General features: G+C 48.9%; 2 protein-coding genes across 2 annotated transcripts; one reads left to right on the top strand and one right to left on the bottom strand.

Moving 5' to 3' along the window:
- The first annotated feature begins 3,233 nt into the window (after window positions 1-3,233).
- On the top strand, window positions 3,234-4,120 carry LOC100827111 (centromere protein V). Its single transcript, XM_014901972.2, has 2 exons — window positions 3,234-3,377; window positions 3,453-4,120. Exon 2 carries the CDS (start codon window positions 3,458-3,460, stop codon window positions 3,878-3,880), a length of 423 nt encoding a protein of 140 aa, XP_014757458.1. The 5' UTR covers window positions 3,234-3,377; window positions 3,453-3,457; the 3' UTR covers window positions 3,881-4,120.
- A 5,381-nt stretch (window positions 4,121-9,501) lies between these two features.
- On the bottom strand, window positions 9,502-13,868 carry LOC100826807 (alpha,alpha-trehalose-phosphate synthase [UDP-forming] 6). Its single transcript, XM_003578035.4, has 3 exons — window positions 11,114-13,868; window positions 10,732-11,005; window positions 9,502-10,626 (listed from the first exon to the last, which is right to left on the bottom strand). Exons 1-3 carry the CDS (start codon window positions 13,135-13,137, stop codon window positions 10,315-10,317), a joined length of 2,610 nt encoding a protein of 869 aa, XP_003578083.1. The 5' UTR covers window positions 13,138-13,868; the 3' UTR covers window positions 9,502-10,314.
- Window positions 13,869-17,536: the final 3,668 nt, after the last annotated feature.

The raw sequence follows: 17,536 nt of genomic DNA, 5'->3' as shown, positions 1-17,536 counted from the left end.
CCAAATTTTGCAGCTCGGGTGCAAGGCCCGCATGCGACTAGGGATACCAAACAAAACGTTTTCTGCACTTCGGCTGCGGCCCAAGGCCCATCTGACCTACCAAACTTCACGGTGCCAAACGCCAGGTTCAGGCTCCAGCCGGGCTCCGAGCCTCCGAGGAGTTCCTCACACTGCCTACACCTCCGGGACCGGCACGGCCAAGCACATCTTCTACTACAAGCAGCGCGGGAACACCGGCGAGGTCGCGCTCTCCGTCAGCTGCGTCGATCCCGGCACCCTCGCGCGCGTCGAGGTCTCGCACTTCGACGGCAAGAACTGGGACTGATATCCATCCAAATACTTGTCACGTTTCTAGTGTGCTTCGTAGCTTTTTCTAGGGATGAATAATCGGTTCCTGTATGTATGCCCGTGAGGTTTCTCTCTTGTCCAGTTTTAATGTGGAAGTTTGTTTCATGCGTGTGTGTTCTTAATCTGATGCCCGAAAATCCTAATTTACCGGCTCCGGGACCTACCGTGGCTCCGGGACGTACCGATAAATAATCGGCCGTTCGTGTTCTTGTCCAAAATTCGTGTTTCTGTTTTCAGGTTCCAATAATAACTGTTGACGTGCGAACGCCAGGACAGGCACGTGCGGTCTTCGGTGGAGAATGGCCAGCTAGCTAACAATTCTTTCGTCCTAGTACAACACTGACACGTTTTGATAGTTGTACAAATTATTTGATGGTCCAAACGAAATTAGAATTCGATGAAAATTTGAGTGTTTGTTTAAGATGGTGTTTCCCACATACAGAAAAAGTTTCAAAACAATTCGAGCAAGTTCAAAATTTTGGAAATCATTGAGATTTAAATTTGGTTTAAATTAAAAGATGTAGTAAAATAATTCCGATTTACGTGAAACTTTGTGTGGGCTCATGTTACATACATGGGAGCTGGTAGAAAATGTCTCGGGTCAAAACGACAAAGTTGAAAGTGATGTGTTTTACAGAGGTTTGAAACAAAATTTAACGATTTGGTCGCGGAATTTGACGATTGAAAGTTTCATGGAGACTCTAATGTTTTAATCGATAATCCTTGCGACACTAATGTCTCAATGAAAGTTTCATTGAGACACCAATGTTTCAATCCACATTCCTGGCGACACCAATGTTTAATGAAAGTTTCATTGAGACACCAATGTTTTAATCGACAATCATTGCGACACTAATGTTTCAATGAAAATTTCATTTCGAACTTGTCCCAATTTTTTTGAAACTTTCATTGAAACCCTAGGAAAAAGTTGAACTTATTCCTATATGATTGAAATTGTATAAGAAAGTTTCATTGAGACACCAATGTTTCAATCGGCAAACCTTGAGACGCTAATGTTTCAATCGTCAAATTCCGCGACCAAATCATTAAATTCCATTTCTAACATCTGTAAAACACATCACTCTCAACTATGTTGTTTTGACCCGAAACTTTTTCTACCAGCTTGCATATATGTAAGATGAGCCCATACAAAATTTGATGTCAATCGGAATTAGTTTACTACCTCTCTTAATTTAAACCAAATTTGAATCTCAGTGATTTCCGGATTTTCAAACTTGCTCAAAAAAATTTGAAACTTTTTCTGTAGGTGGGAAACATCATATTAAACAAACATTCAATTTTTCATCAAATTCTGAGTTTGTTTGAACCACCAAATAATTTGTACAACTATCAAAACATGTAAGAAATAATACATTCCTTTTTTTTTACTGCTAGCGTGAATCTTGGCGAAACTTTAGGGTGGATTTTACTCCGATAGGTCCTGGAAAGCAGTACCCTTATCGCTGACAAACAGCTATATATACTGGAAAGCAGATTGCACGTGATCTTGGAGTAGAATGTTCTCTCAATAGCAGGTGATCTTGGTGAAATTTCTTTGGTGGCAATCCTATGATCAAGGTGTGTGCCTATGAGTTATTCCTTATGACTATAATGCTCTTTTTTTCTTTCCTCAAAAGAGTGCCTAAAAGACATTTCAAAATATCAAGTGTCCTCCAACTAAAGTGGTACTACCTTTCTTCTTATATGTTCTAGATGTGTAAAAGTTTATTGAAGGCATGTGAGAACAGAAAAGTACCATTATTGAGCTCGTCGCTGGCGTCTGGCGACATCTAGTCGAGCAGGTGCCAATACAAGGGAAAGAGGACGCCCACTCCCTGATTTAGAGCAATATATAAAAAAAACAAAGACAACTAACAACAACACAGTACTATGATGTAGTAATACATAGAAGTAGCCCTCCTCTCCCTTTCCGGCCGGCAAAGTCGGAGGAAAGAAGCAGAGGAGACAACTAGGGAGGTTGGAGGAAGTGAGAGATAGAGAGAGGAAAAAAAGAAAAAGGCCACCCTCCATGCCATGCATCCTCCGAAAGATTGTGATTAAGTGTAGTTATATCTCAGTCGCCTGATTTAAAAGAAAATGTCTTAACTCTCAGTTGACTCATCGGAACCGTTGGATTATGATCTAGATGTCATCCTCACACTCTTCTCCTCTCACTTGCTGCCATTGGATCAAGATCCAATGGACAAGCATGTCGACTTACTTCTAACTAAAAAAAATAGTCGACTTCTTAGCAAAACCGTCGTGATTGTTGCGACATGTGGCCAATCCATGATGCTCTAATTATGACTATTGTTTTTTTTTTCTCACTCCTGATGCTTTAAGATTAGTTTTGAGAGCTAATCTAGCCACATGTCTTATGATGTAGGGGGTCTTTGGAGAGATCAGGTCTCTTAGAATTACTTTCCCCCTCTTTCGTGGAAATATTTCTCGATCGCTGAGAGCAGTTCTTATAAGTCCTAAAAAACACAGTAACAATGTTTATCCATGTTTTTGACCAAAGCAGCGAATATACCGTGTAAGGTATGCACCGGTGATGATTTCGCCGTTCATCCGTGCACTGGGATCTGCGCAGGTCATTTAATTCACTCAAAATCAGCAGGGGGTGGCGGTTGGGCGGGGATCTCACGATGAAATGAACGGTAAATCCGGTGCCGATAGAAACATTGGAAAAGACTTTGCGTGTTTTTGACTGCATTCAAGAAAACATAAATATCTTTCTCCGAAACCTTAGGATTTTCTTTATAAATTTCATTCGATCCTTTTTTTCGATAAATTATAATTTCAATCCTACCAGTAAAGCAATCTACGTGGATCTTTTTTTAAAGGAGTTCTGATCCATTTTTTCGGTGATCATCTTTGGAGTCAAAGGCGCCGTGAACTCTTGGCCGCCAACGCACACTCTATCCATGTTTAGCCGGCCATTTCCGTCATCGTCACCGCTGGCGAGTGTCCCGATTGCGACGTGAGCGCGTGGCATCACCGCAGCTCAGCTTCAGCTACACAACCAGGCGAGCGACAAATTTCCTCTCTTCGTCTTCTCCACAAGCCGAGTCAAATCTCCTTTCCCCTTTCCGCTTCCGCAGGCACGATGGGCTCGGAGGAGGTCGTCCACAGCGGCGGGTGCCACTGCCGGCGCGTGCGGTGGCAGGTGGAGGCGCCGGCGAGCGTGGTGGCCTGGATCTGCAACTGCTCCGACTGCTCCATGCGGGGGAACAGCCACTTCGTCGTGCCCGCGGCCAAGTTCGCGCTCCAGCCCGGCGCCGACGAGTTCCTCACCACATACACCTTCGGCACCCACACGGCCAAGCACAAGTTCTGCAGGGCCTGCGGGATCACCTCCTTCTACATCCCGAGGTCCAACCCCGACGGCGTCGCCGTCACGGCCGCCTGCGTCGACCCGGGCACCCTGGCGCACGTCGAGTACAGGAAGGCCGACGGGAGGAACTGGGAGGAATGGTTCCAGCGGAGCGACATCTCCGAGTTCTCCAAGCCGGCGCCCGCCGCCGAGTAGAAGGTTGTCAGTTCAGGATTTCAGGTCAGTGGTTGGTGGTTGCTCAGTTAAATTCTTCTCCTTGTTAGTGATGACTGAAAACTACGGAGTATATATGTGAGAATAAATGAACAATCCATGCTTGGTTGTGCATTGTGCCTTTGTTTGATATTTATGTGTGTTGCGCTTAATGGTTGGCTGAACTCTGCTCCTTATGTTGAATTCAATAGCCATGATATGAGATTTAGTCTGAAAGATGAACTTGACAAGTGTACATATCCAACATGCGTAAACTCAGAAGTAAACATACAGAGGACTGCAACAGTTTTTGATTGTGCATTGCTTGAAATGTAGAGATATGATACCTCCGCACCACACTAGAAGTAGAATTGTTCACTTGACTGAACAAATTGTCACTAAAAGGCTTCATACGCTCAAAACACAAAAAGGGAAGAAAAATGAACATGCAAATACTGCTAGAAGTTTTGCAGGTAACCATTACTCTCCAAAACAAAAGGTTGCTACGAATAGATGAATTCAGGAGGAGGTGCTGTAGTATCTGTAATCAACCCACAGACACATGCCGAGACTGCCAAAGACGCTAGGTTGCCCTCTGAGCTGGAGGCCTTTCAGCAACATCCCCGATGATCATCCATGGCTTCTCCAACAAAAGACAGCTCCGAAAATGATTTGAGAGTTGCAGACAAAGATGAAGGCCATGGCAAATGGTTGCTAAGCTTAATTGCTATGCCTGGCTCATATGAGATACCGCAAGGCATAGTTGTATGATGGACAGCTTGAGAGCGAGCATTAATCTTTTTTGTAGGCTTTCTGGAAGGGATCTACTTAGCATATTCTTTGAGCACAAACTTGTTGAGTGCTTTAGGCTTTTGGCCCTTTTATGCTCCTGTTCTTTATGCTTCACAAAGCAAAACGGTGATCTAGTGCAGGTTTTCTTTGTTTGTCGCTCATGTAGAACTTGTGGGTGATTGAAAAAGGAAGTTAGAAAGAAAAGGAAAGTTATCGGCAATTTTTTTAAACAAGATCAATAGCACTTGTTGGGGGTTGGTGGGTTGTTTGTGCAAACATTAAGCATACAGTCTATCAAAAACTCAACATTAGCAACTTATTCATTTCCAATAACAAAAGATCGGTCCAGTAGAAAGAAACTACTCCATCCGATCCATAATAAGTGTCTCGGATTTAATAAAAATACAAAGTTGTAATAAACATGAGACATTTTTATTATGGATCGGAGGGAGTAACATTTTGCGTGTTTTTTTTTCATGAATGGTCACAGGATGTCAGAATCAGATGACATGATTGTTAAGATTATGTACAATAGAGTTGCATGAGATGCTGAACTTAGTCTTTAATTGGTTAATAAGTCAAATGGATTAATTCGGATAGCCAAATGCGTGCATTACCTTTGAAGATCAAGATCTTTTCTATGACTAATACACCGTAATCTTATCCTGGAAAGACAAGACATTTAGTCCAAACGTCGGATGATGGGGAACATCTTTTTTGTCCTTTTGTTTCTTGGATGAAACATTTGTTTTTCGAGTACCCAGCAGCTAAATTTTGCGTGGTCTTATGTAAGCTCGAGTCTTGGTGTATCATGTCGGCCTGAAGTTCCATGAGTATTTTGCTTGGGTTTTTCAAATTATGCCTCACTTACCAACTACCCAGTACTGCCCTGCATCCATGAGGTAGCATGCAGGGTGCCATCTGGAAAACAAGAAATCCAGTATCTTCATTTGTCAATCATCTAAAAGGTCAGCAGTTTTACTGTCCCTGCTTGGTGATCCGTTCACGAGCCGCAGGCCACCACCACTCGATGAGATGATTCCTGGGGTTGGTAGCAATGCCGCTGAAGTGAAGATCTCCACCCAGATGCCCAGATCGACCTGAGTAGGCACATTGCTCGCTCTCCTGAATCCTGATCGCAGAGGCACCCTGCAGGCCGCAGCATCAGAGAGCCCTTTGTGTTGGCGCCGATCCGCCGCCGTCGACTTGCATAATGAATCGTACGTTTTATCAAGACGCCGGGTCTGCTAGTTCATAATTGAACTGGTGGAATTGCAATGCCATTCTGCTTCTGTCGTTTCTAAAGAAGGAAAATAGTATACAAATCACAAAATCTTCCAACAGGTAAAGTACTACCACTCAGGACAAAGTGGCCTTGCATGTTGATAAATAAATCAAGAACAGTCGATGCCACCATGCCTGGAATTTCTCATGTCGGCTGCGCTAAAACCATCCCGACATTGCAGGTCGAAAATAATGCAGCATCAACCGGCGATTACTGGATCCACTACATTGCTGCCGTGACCCACTGGAACGAAAGGCTTATATATGAATTATTTGTGGTTTATATGCATATCAGGATGACAAACGACAATGGGTGCTCCCGTTGATCTACATGAATTTCCAAAAAGTTATTCAGAAATGTAGCAGAGTAGAAAAACAAATCCAGTGCCCACAAGTATTCAACATATTGAATTAAGACTTCTGGTTCCAACTACCGATTAACTTCCAGTTTATAAGAACTTCACATCTGTAAGATCTTTGCACACTACTGAACACAACCCTGAACATATTAAGAAATTCTAGTATGTATTGAATTAAACATATAATTAATGCTCCCTCCGTCGCACAATTCTTATCGAAATAGCACATGTATCTACACGCATTTTAAGAATAGATACATCCATGTTTGAGCAAATTTGAGACAATAATTATAGGACGGAGTGAGTACACGAGAATCATTGCTTGCTCAACACTTTATTAGGTCTCCCTTGATTATAATGATTTTAGAGATGCTGTTCAAAAAATAGCGATTTTAGAGATAGGCATTCTAAACTGAAATGAAGGTAGTAAGAAAACACAAGAAAATTTTCAAACCGACATATATCAATGATTGAACTCCATGTTAAGTTCAAAAAGTCACTCGAACATATTAGATAGCATGCCACCACCTCGCGGTCAGAGACATGAACCATTTCTATTACAAAAACATCACACACAAAATAAAATTATGTTACGGAGAATTAAACAATTTTCATGTGTAAACTAGGGCTGAAAATGGACGAAACTAGGTAGTATCACATTTGTTTCAATATTCCGATCCTAAGTGGTTAACTTTCCAGAATTCATGTCACCGGTGGGTTCAGATTCTTGCTTCGTTTCACAGCAGATGTGGAATTAGCTGCTGCAGAGCCATATAGAATGTTCCCAGGCACATCGAAATTCATCTTCTGTTTTCAGTTGAATAGTACCACATTCCATGTTTTACCATGTACAGCATATATTCTACTCCATCCGTCCTGAAATAACTGTCGTGAATTTGTATAAGAATCTATACAAATCGACATCACTTATTTCAGAACGAAGGGAGTATAAAATTGTCCATACAAGTTGACCACAATGCTACATGTCCTTTTTACATTAAAGGTGGAAATTCTAGTCAGCATTCCTCAAAATTCTTACTCGTGTAGGGCGTGTTTGGTTCCTGTGTCAGCACAGCTTGTATCGTATAACAAATAAGAGCAACTCTAGCAGTTACCGAACCCGAGCGATCCGAACTCGGTTTTCAGTTTTGGGCCAAAAAATGGGCCAGACCAGATACCGAATCGAGCCCATTTACCGAAAACCTAATTCAGGTCATCGAATCTCTTTGCTTCCGCACAATATATGTAGCGTTCGGAGAGGGTTTTTCGGTTTCAACTCCAAACTCCTTTCCACCGCAATCCACCATCCTCCGTCGCCGCCACCCACTCCATTTCCAGTGAGCTTCCTAGGTTAAATACGGCGCCCCATCTCCTCCGCCGTTCACCGCACGCGTCAGGCCGTCAGTCCCCGCAGCTGCGAAAACCCTAGCGGCGGCCGGCTCACCATCGCCGAGGAAGAATCCCGGCGCCGCCAGTCCGAGGCCGGCCGGAATTTTGGAGCCCGCATTTCGGTGAAGTGGGCCTACCTCAGCACCCGCCGAGAAGGGGATCTATACCGCCGCTACAGCTACGCCGCCGCCGGGGAGGGGAGCTCGAGCAGCGTCCACACCAAGCGAGCGGATGTTGGCAGTGGAGTAGGAGGAGGATGCGGCGGAGGCGGAGGAAGCTGCAGAGGCGGGGTTCGACCCTGAGGACATCGCGTGCGCGAAGGAGGCATCGAAGCACTCCATCACCGAAGACGATGCGCGCCTCCTCACCACGGAGGATAGGATGCTTGTGGCGGCCTACGACCTCTCCAACGCGATTCCCGCGCCTCCGGTGACGGCAACTCTCCAGGTCATCGTCCTTTCGGACGATAAGTAAGTAAGCATTCCGGCGAGGTGACCGGAAGCCGGCGAGGAGCAAATTTTTTTTTGGTGTTTGCTCCTCTAATTTAGCTAACTTTTGCTAAATGCCGAACTAGTAGATGTAGTAGAACTTAAGTATGCGAACGAATGACGAACTCCGATATATACAGTAGACTATACTGTACTCACCTAGAGACGAAGGCTTTCTATTTTCACTGATTTTTTGGGTGTTAGGTGATTCTTCTTTGTGCTGCCACGTAAATGGTTGTATACTTTGCATTTACCTTTGGAGAAGATAGTGTTGTTTCATGTTTCATCAAGGATCATAAGTAGTTCAGTCTCAAAAAAAAGGATCACGAGTAGTTGTAGTTCCGTCTAAAAAAAGGATCATGAGGAAATACGGTGTTGTTTCTGGGGTTTTCAGGCTTTCAGCATGCTCCGTCTATAAACACGAGAGCTCTTTTACCATGGACAGTTCACAGTAGCATTCCGGATTCGTCTCCTAACTGCAAGTTGTTCGGCTGTAAACTTTGCACAATACAAGCTAGGGTGGTCGTGTTTTTGTTAGTGCGTTCAATTACCGAGGCTACAAGAACGCACAATATCGGTATTTGATTACAGCATAGTTGCATAGAGTCCCGTTGCATAAGAAACAAACTTGATAGACGGTAAAACCGATAAGGATCAGGCAAGGGTGGCCACCATCACTGTTTATATTAACCAATTATTGGATCCCTACCCCATGAAAGGAAGAGGTCAACCGCAAAGCTGATCTCAAACTTATCCAGTTATCCTCTCCCCCTAAGCAATGATAATAAACAGATATATAGCTCCCGGCGCTGATTGTGACTTCTTCCTTGTATCATAGTGATGTGCTCGCATCATCAGTAGCACATCTGTACACGAACAATGCCAAGCGGCGTGGCCCTTGGAAACACCGGAGCTGATGCTAATCCCTTTCGCTGTTTCCTGACAATCCGCAACACGACGTCGGTACGCCGACCTGGATCCACCGAATCGACAAAAAGGGAACTAAACGAGACGTCCCCGAGACCCCCACCAAGTCGTCGTGCCTCGGCGGCGTGCGCCGCTCACGCCGCCCTGCTAAGATATAATACTATTCACTCGGACATGTATCATCAAATTTGTCTAAATACAGATGTATCTATATATAAAAAATGTCTAGATACATGTAATATTTCGACAAAAAATGTCTAGATACATATAGTAATATTCCAACCGGAGGGCAGAGATCTTATCGTCCTCGGCGGCAAAACGTATCCCAAAGCCTAACGAACGGTCCGAGGTACTCAAAAGAATTCCTCTTTGCCGTGCCGTACGAGCATAAAACCACCGGCCTCTTTATCCCAACAACAAAATTACCAGGTGCCGGCCAAAACCAGCCACACTCCTCCTAAACAACACCACGAAAGCACGCAACGGAAGTGCAAGGGGAAAAACACCACTCAACACGTCGATCACCCGAGCGTAGACGAGATGCTTTGCTTTAAACCCGGCCGGTCTCTTTGGTGACCCTTCCAATGTGAGACGAAAGGCTTTGCTTTTAGCCCCATTCCCATCAGTAGCGCGCACGATGATTACCCCATATGGCATAAAACCATAAGCGCAACCAACAACACCTCTCCACCCATCATTGGCCGCCGGACTAGAATAGCAGCCAAGACCTAACCCTGTTATCCAAAACCCCACAAAATACAATTGCACTATGGAGGCACACGGTCAGCACGAGCTGAAACAGAAGAGGATGATCACGATAAAAATTATTGGCGCCCTCCACTAGCCGAGAAAGGAGGCGGCGCACCAGCACTAACCAGCCGTCCGATCCAGGACCTACCGCCAACGACCAACAAAAGCAGCGGCTCCAAAGATGGCGTCTTTCTTATCTTGCCATTTTGGAGCATCATCTGGTGGAGAAATTTAATTTCGGCGACAAAGCAGCAATTCGGCAAGTTTATGTACACATCGGGCAAAGATCGTCTCTTGACGACGATGACGAAACACACCATGCTGCTGATCGATGGTGCATTCATCATTCCTAGGAGTATGTACACCTGGAGGAGATGGTGATACTGATACCCTTAATGAGGCCAGAGCTAGGCTGGTTGGTGCCCCACTTGCTCACCTCGGCACGGTGTCAGTCGCTGGCGGAGGAGGGAGGAGTGCTGCTCTGCGCCTGGTTGGAGACGTTGGCGAGGGCCTGGATCAGCCGCACGATGTCGGCAGGGTCGTCCAGGTAGTACTTGGCCTTGCTGGGTTTACGGCCAACCGTGCAAGCGAAGACCTCGGCATCGGGGTTCAGGCACGGGCCGTCAATGGCAGTAGTGATCACCTCGAACATGTCCTCATCAGACCGGTCATCCCCGATGCAGAGTATGAAGTCCGGCAGGAGGCCTTGCTCCTGCATTGTCGATAGCATCCGCTTCGCCACGAGGCCCTTGTTCACACCCTGCAAAGCGAAAACAGCTCATGGGTTAGTATTTCGGTTATGGGAATGCCTTGATACACCACACTAGCAAGGGAACAAGCATACTGTTGGTGTCAGCCAACTCACCTGTGGCTTCACCTCGACATGGTTCAGGTCAGCTTTGACTGAAACTGGCTCATTAGAAAGGACACTCTCCAGATGGTCATGGAGCTCCTTGGCTTGGCAAGACCCAAAATCAGGGTCTGCATCCTCGTAGCACCAGACAATAGCGGTCTCCTTGTCCTCGATTGTTGACCCATCTGTTGTCTCCGTGTAGGTTTTCATCACAGGCTCCACAATTTGCTTCCAGCTGCAATCTGTTGCTGGGGCACATATCTCCCATTCTGCATCTCTTCTCATCCTACAGCAGAAGTAATTAATTAGCGTGTAGACAAGCTAAATTTGCAGTACAGAGGCACCGTAATTTCATTCCAAAAACTTCAGAATTTGCAGAGACAAATAGATTTACCTGAGGAAGTAGCCATGCTCAGCAGCTAGCCCTAGGTTTTCACAAGGTGAGAACCATTCATTTAAGGTCGCTCGAGTCTTTGTGCTGGCAAGCAAGACCATGTTGTTCTTATCGCGACAGAGGCTGTTCAACATGTCCATCGTTTTGGAGCTTGGGTTCTTACCGAATGATGTCTGAGGCATCAGTGTACCATCATAGTCCAGGAGAATGGCGCGCGTGGTTGTCCTCCGGTACGCTGAGACAAGCTGTTCAACCGCAAGCTTCTTGAAGCTTGTATCAAGGGCCACAACCCTGAACTTTAACCCAAATCCGATGCCCCAACAACGCCTCTTGTTATGGTCCAGGCAAGTCCTCTCCAGATCTTGCAAGAAGCTGTTTGCCCAGTAACCGACATCATGTGTGCTCACATATTTGTGGTGCTTCTCATGTCTCAGCACCTTCTCCCCTTCAGGTATCTCCAGTGCAGAGTCCATTGCATCAGCCACTGAATCTATGTTCCAAGGGTTCACCCGAATCGCACCACTCAGGGAGGGTGAGCAGCCAATGAATTCCGACACGACAAGCATGCTCTTCTTCCTTGTGGAAGGGCTGAGACCCAAGATCCTGTCTATCTTCTCATTCCCCTGCCTTGCAATTATGTACTCATACGGTATTAGATTCATGCCATCCCTCACTGCAGTCACCAAACAGCACTCGGCGACGACATAATAAGCCATTCTCTCGTAGAATTGTAGTGGCCTATCGATCAGTATAACTGGCTGGTAATCTGGCTGCCCAAATGCCTCGTTGATGCGCCTAACCATTGCATAGCTCTCATCCTGTACCTCCTGTACATCCTTCCCACGCCCCCTGGCAGGATTGGCAATCTGTACCAACACCACCTTTCCTCGCCACTCTGGATGTTGCATCAACAGCTGCTCAAATGCCAAAAGCTTCAAACTGATGCCTTTAAAGATGTCCATATCATCCACACCAAGCATCAAAAGCCGGCCGCGGTCACAGAACTGCTTCAGAAGCTCGGCAACCTTGACCCCAGTCTCTGGAAGGTTGAGCACTGACTGCAACTGCGTCAAATGAATTCCCACTGGTAAAATTTTGATAGTAACAGTCCGTCCATAATACTCCAGTGCAATGTAGCCCCTCTGCGATTCATACTTCAATCCCAGCATCCTGCTACAACATGACAGGAAATGTCTAGCATAATCAAATGTGTGGAACCCAATCAAATCTGCATTCAGCAGTGCTCGGAGCAGCTCCTCACGAACCGGCAGCGTCTTGTAAATCTCCGAAGACGGGAACGGGCTGTGCAGGAAGAAGCCAAGCCGGACCCGGTTGAACCGCTTGCGCAGGAACGTCGGCAACACCATGAGATGGTAATCATGCACCCAGACGAAGTCTTCGTCGGGGCTGATCACCTCCAGGATCTTGTCAGCGAAGATCTTGTTCACCGATACGTAGGCCTGCCAGAGCACGCGGTCGAAGCGGCCGCCGAGCTCCGGCGAGAGCGGCAGCATGTAATGGAACAGTGGCCACAGCTGCTGCTTGCAGAAGCCATGGTAGAAGCGGGAGCGGAGGTCGGCGGGGATGAAGGTGGGCACGCACCGGAAGCCCTCGAAGAGCTCGTGCGCGACCTGGTCCTGGTCGGCCGCCGGGATGTCCTCGCGGAGGCAGCCGACGTAGACGAAGTCCATGTCCGCGCGGCCCTGGTGCGCGCGCAGGCTGTCCTTGAGCTGCCGCAGGAGGCTGTCCTCGTCCCACGAGAACTCCCAGCCGCCGCCGCCGGCGCGGCGGGAGGCGCGGATGGGGAGCTGGTTGGCGACGATGATGGTGCGCTCTCGCGGCGCGTGGGAGGAGGAGTGGTCGGAAGCCGCCGAGGCGGCGTCGTCGTCGGAGCAGTCGAGGTCGGGCACAATGCCAGACGCCGTCACCACGCGCGGTATCCGCCGCCGCCCGAGCGACGGCAGCGGCTCCTCGCCGCTCCCGGTGGCGAGCTCCATGAGGTTGGAGTAGGATCTCGACACCATACTCCGTGCGCCACCAAACCGAAGATCCTCCCAGATTTGACCTTCAGACAAATTTGCAGAGGCCCGCAACACGAAGCAGAGCAGCAACCGAGCAAGAATGCCCGGCTGGGGGAGGAAAAGGATCTGCGAGTCCAAGGCGAAGAAATCCCCTCGAGATTTAGCGAGAGGCAGCAAGGAATCGAATCGCGCCAAGGAACTCACCAGAAACAAATCCCCACTTTCCGAAAGGAAAAGAGGCGGCAACTTTCGGTCAATGAAGAAGCCCACAAGAGAAAAGAACAAGGCAACAACATCTCAGCTCAGGTGCTCCTCCCGCCGGCCACTATATCGACAGATCGCCGCCGCGGCCATTTCTTGGACCAGCATTAAAGCACACAAAAAAAGCTCACAAGGAAAAGGACTGGACAGACCGGATTCCGAAGCAAAAATCTTTTCCTCTCCGGGACGAAAAATTCAGGCAGGAAATTCGGTCAGAGGCGCGCTGGTGCCTGGTGGAAGAGCATACGACAGGAAGCGCGAGCGACTGATCCTCGGTTCGCGTGCGGCGGTGGCTCTTGAGGATCGCAAGGGCTGTGGCTTCGGGGGGCGGATCTATGACTATAAGTAATGGGGGAGACCAGCTTTCTTCCTCCTTTTTTTTTATTTTCCTTGCTCGAGCTGGCGAGTGATGGATGAGCAAGCAAGCAGGCAAGGTCTCACTCACTCTGATCCGAGCTTGCAGTGCCAAGACGCGGCCTTTGCCTCTGCGCGCATACAAGAAAATTATTAAACACGGAAACCGGAGTATTGCGGTGAACACCCTGGATTAAAATTGTCGTTTCATGCCTGCCGTCCTGCACTGCATGCCACCTAACAAGCGCCAAGGAATCAAGATAACCAGAACTCTGGCCTGGTAGGTACCAACATTATCCATATTAGTTTGTATCAGAGCGATAAAATAAGCAAATAAGCAAATACATAAAAAACACTACTCGTGGTCTTATCTCGTTTTTGCATTGGTGCTACTCGACTTCTGGATGTGTATCCAACAACTAAATGTAAGTTTTCTTTGCCAGAGGAAATTCGATGTGGACACGGTTTTGAGTTTTCTTTTCTTGCGTGCATGGGAAGTACCAAACGTTGCTTACGTCCTGAAGAAAAACTCCTTTAGTTATCAATTCAAACTTTTTTACCCGTATGTTTTCTACCACGACGGCGACCTCTGGCTCCGCAAGGGAAAAATATCGGCATCAATTCCTATTGTTAGCGGGATAATGACGTGATCGTGTGCGTTAACACAGCCTCATCCGTTTGATCACATCACATCAGATCAGTACTAATCCAATAGAAAAAAAAGTGCACTTGGTAACAAAAATCTTTGTGATAGATAAGCACTTGAAAACAGCTCGGCGGTGATTCTCGGAACAATCCGGGGGTGTTTCGCAAAAAAGTCGCACGGTACCGCAGGCGGCAGCCTCGATCTTATCTGCAAAAGCGAGGAGACCATGCTGTGCTGCGAAGCTCTTTGCTGTGCCCCACTTGACCCCGTGCTGTGGCTGATTAGATCTCCATCAGACGGCTAGGAATGGACTGCTGGAGTGGCGCCGGCACAGAGGATCCCTGGGGTCCCCTAGGAGATATATCCATCAGCCTTGGATGAGATCGGTGGGACGAGGTGGGCCCCGCGGTGGAGGCCGTCCTCCTGTGCACGTGCTGCTACTTACGTGTCGGACGCTTAGGCTGCCTAGGCGCGTGCGACGGCCAGGCTGTCGCTTCCGACAGAAGAAATGCACAGGAGCACGTTCACACGGGAGGAAGGAAGAGGAAAGGTCTTCCCGCGGGAGTGACCCTCAGGGTAAGGGCAACCCCAGCCGGCACACAAACGCATCGCATTTTCTGTCCGATTTGGTGGGTCGGACAGAAAAAAGGCTGGAGTCTGTTGGAGGAGGATCCCTGACGTACGGTCCTGTGGCTGACACAAGGGGTCGGGCCTGCTCGTCAGCCATCCCAACGGAAGCAGTCGTACGTCAGAGGAGCTGGGTCCACGTCCGTTTGGGTCGCGGGGTGCGCACTGCGAGGAGGATGTAAAACGGAAAAAAAAGATAGAACGAGTTGCATTAATAGTAGGTAGTTCATACATGCAAATCTTAAACTACTACATTACACAAAATATTAAAAGTAGTACTACTATAATACTATCAGGGATACTATCAATCCTATTTCGAGTCGGAGTCGATGTTGATGACGGACGGTGGAGATGGAGTCCATGACTCTACCGGCGGAGACTGGTCCGCCATCTCCCCTGCTCCCGCCGCTGTCAAGGCGATCACGGCTAGTCTTTCCAGACCCAGTCGTCCTCCTCCTCCACCTCCTCCTCCTCCTTGACCTGCACCCCCCACGATGCAGGTGCGGGCGCGGCGGCAGGAGCGCCTTCTTGGGCGCTTATGTGCAGCGCCCGGGCGAGCTGGGGCCACATGGCTAGCTCGGCGAGGGAGACTCCTTCGCCTTGCAGAGCATCTCCGCCTCCTCCTCCGCCGTTTGCGGCAGCGGCACCACCTCCTCCTTTGAGGCGGCGATGGTGTCCTGGAGCTCGCCGTCGTCCTTCTCCTCCTCCTCCTCCTTCACGGTGGCACTGGCGATAGGCGCCGCAACGAGGTTGATGCCCTCCGCCGGAGCCAGTGCTCGCCCCGGAACCAGGTGTCCCAGTAGTAGGACTCCGGCTGGTACATGTCCAGCCGGCGCACCTCCGACGTGAGTTGTGCCCGACGCCGCATGATCTCGACGAGGCGGGCCTGGGCGGTGACCGGCATGGGCGGCACCGGAACCCTTTCCGAGCTTAGGTGCCACCTGTGCGGTAGGTGCACGTCCGGCCATGGCACCTGGACGCCCCGCTCCAAAAACTCCTTGGCCAGGTCGACACCGACATTATGTCGACCTAGCCGGCCGAAGCGTGTGGGTGGCGCGATGGTGAAGCCCGCGACGTCGGCGGGATGGAACACGACGCGGGCCGGGTGGAGCTCCGGCGGACGGAGCGCGACGCCGGTGGTGCGCTCCCGCGCGGTCCAGAGGAGGACGACGCCTCGTGGTCGTTGGACGTCTTCCTTGACCACGGCTTGGGCGCTATTGCCGGTCGGTGTGCGTTGGTCGGTGGTCGCTAGCTTGGGTTTCCGTCGAAGTGGGTGGGAGAAATGGGGACGGGGGCTGGTCCCATTTAATACGACCGCGGCAGGTGGTCGTTGAGCCGCTGGCAAGTGGGGACAGGGGAGGCGAGGGGGTTTGACCGTGCGGACCAGCCGGACCTCGTGTTGCTTCGTTTCGCGTCCATGGAGACGCAAACACGCCTCAGATTTGGGGCGGGAATGGGTCAACGCGGACCAGAATCCGGACCGCTGCCCTAATGGGTCACCCCACCGGGCAACGCGTTTTGTCCGTTTCGGGCCAGCCGGACAGCGCAGGCCCAATTGTGTCACCCCGCTGGAGTTGCCCTAACTCGTGGTACGTCCAAATCGAATAATGTGCCTTCTAATCCTGGTCATTAGGCATTGAAAATGTGGTTTTTGAACAGTTATTTGCTGACGTGGCACACTAAAATTGGTCAGGTCTGGTTGGCCCGACGACTTGTGTCGTCGTGGTGTCACGGCAAATGCCGTAGGATGGCTTAAGTTGGGGTCGATGGACGAAGGAGGATCCGGAGGAGGGAGAACGTGATGAGAACCACGCACAAACACAAGAACGAACACACGGTTTACTCAGGTTCGGAGCCCTCTTGTTGAGGTAAAGCTCCTACTCCTGCTTGGTTGTATTTGCCGAGATACCAAGATCTACAATGGTGCTCCTTGAGCAGTTTTCTTGAGGAAGAAGAATAAGAGGGGGAAAACCCTAGATGACTAAATGAAGCCCCCTCTCCTGGGAGGGGTAGCGCTCCTATTTATGGACCGCCCATGTCACGCTTACATGTGGACCAAAGGCTAACGTTATCTTCTACGGGCCCCGCCGGGCACGTCCTTCGGTTCCCTCTGGGGCGCATGGCAGGGGACAAGACAGCTTTACTTTTCCTGGCGTCTGGCAACACGTACAGTAGCGACGCGCCGTCTTCCGTCATCGATTCTCTTTTGGTGCTTCTTTGTGCGCAGTCGCCTGACACCGAGACGTAAGCAACGACTGCTTTCTCGTGATAAAGAGGGCGTTGCTTTACTTTACGCCATGTGATAAGGATAAGGCCGTTGAGACATCTCGGCCCTGGCCGAGATCGGTGTATTCGTGCTTATCCTACAATCACATAAGACAAGACAAACATGCCGGCATACACTTGGTATGCCGGCCTGGTATTAGTTCGGCTTAAAGGTGCCGGCGTACATGCCTGTGTCGGCTTTGTGTTCGTCATCTCGGCTAATGTGTGTCGTCTTGACCCTAACCGGGG

The sequence above is a fragment of the Brachypodium distachyon genome, chromosome 4, assembly GCF_000005505.3.
Source record: "Brachypodium distachyon strain Bd21 chromosome 4, Brachypodium_distachyon_v3.0, whole genome shotgun sequence".
Taxonomy (NCBI): Eukaryota; Viridiplantae; Streptophyta; class Magnoliopsida; order Poales; family Poaceae; genus Brachypodium; species Brachypodium distachyon.
The sequence above is the reverse complement of the archived record's forward strand: the minus strand, read 5'-3'. Positions and strand labels throughout refer to the sequence as shown.

Excerpts from the sequence above, each read along its gene's own strand:
- LOC100827111 (XM_014901972.2), top strand. The coding sequence starts at position 3,458 with ATGGGCTCGGAGGAGGTCGTCCACAGCGGCGGGTGCCACTGCCGGCGC.
- LOC100826807 (XM_003578035.4), bottom strand. The coding sequence starts at position 13,137 with ATGGTGTCGAGATCCTACTCCAACCTCATGGAGCTCGCCACCGGGAGC. Across the intron at positions 11,006-11,113 it reads GAGCATGGCTACTTCCTCAG|GATGAGAAGAGATGCAGAAT; the intron begins GTAAATCTATTT and ends CTTCTGCTGTAG. Across the intron at positions 10,627-10,731 it reads ATGTCGAGGTGAAGCCACAG|GGTGTGAACAAGGGCCTCGT; the intron begins GTGAGTTGGCTG and ends TTCGCTTTGCAG.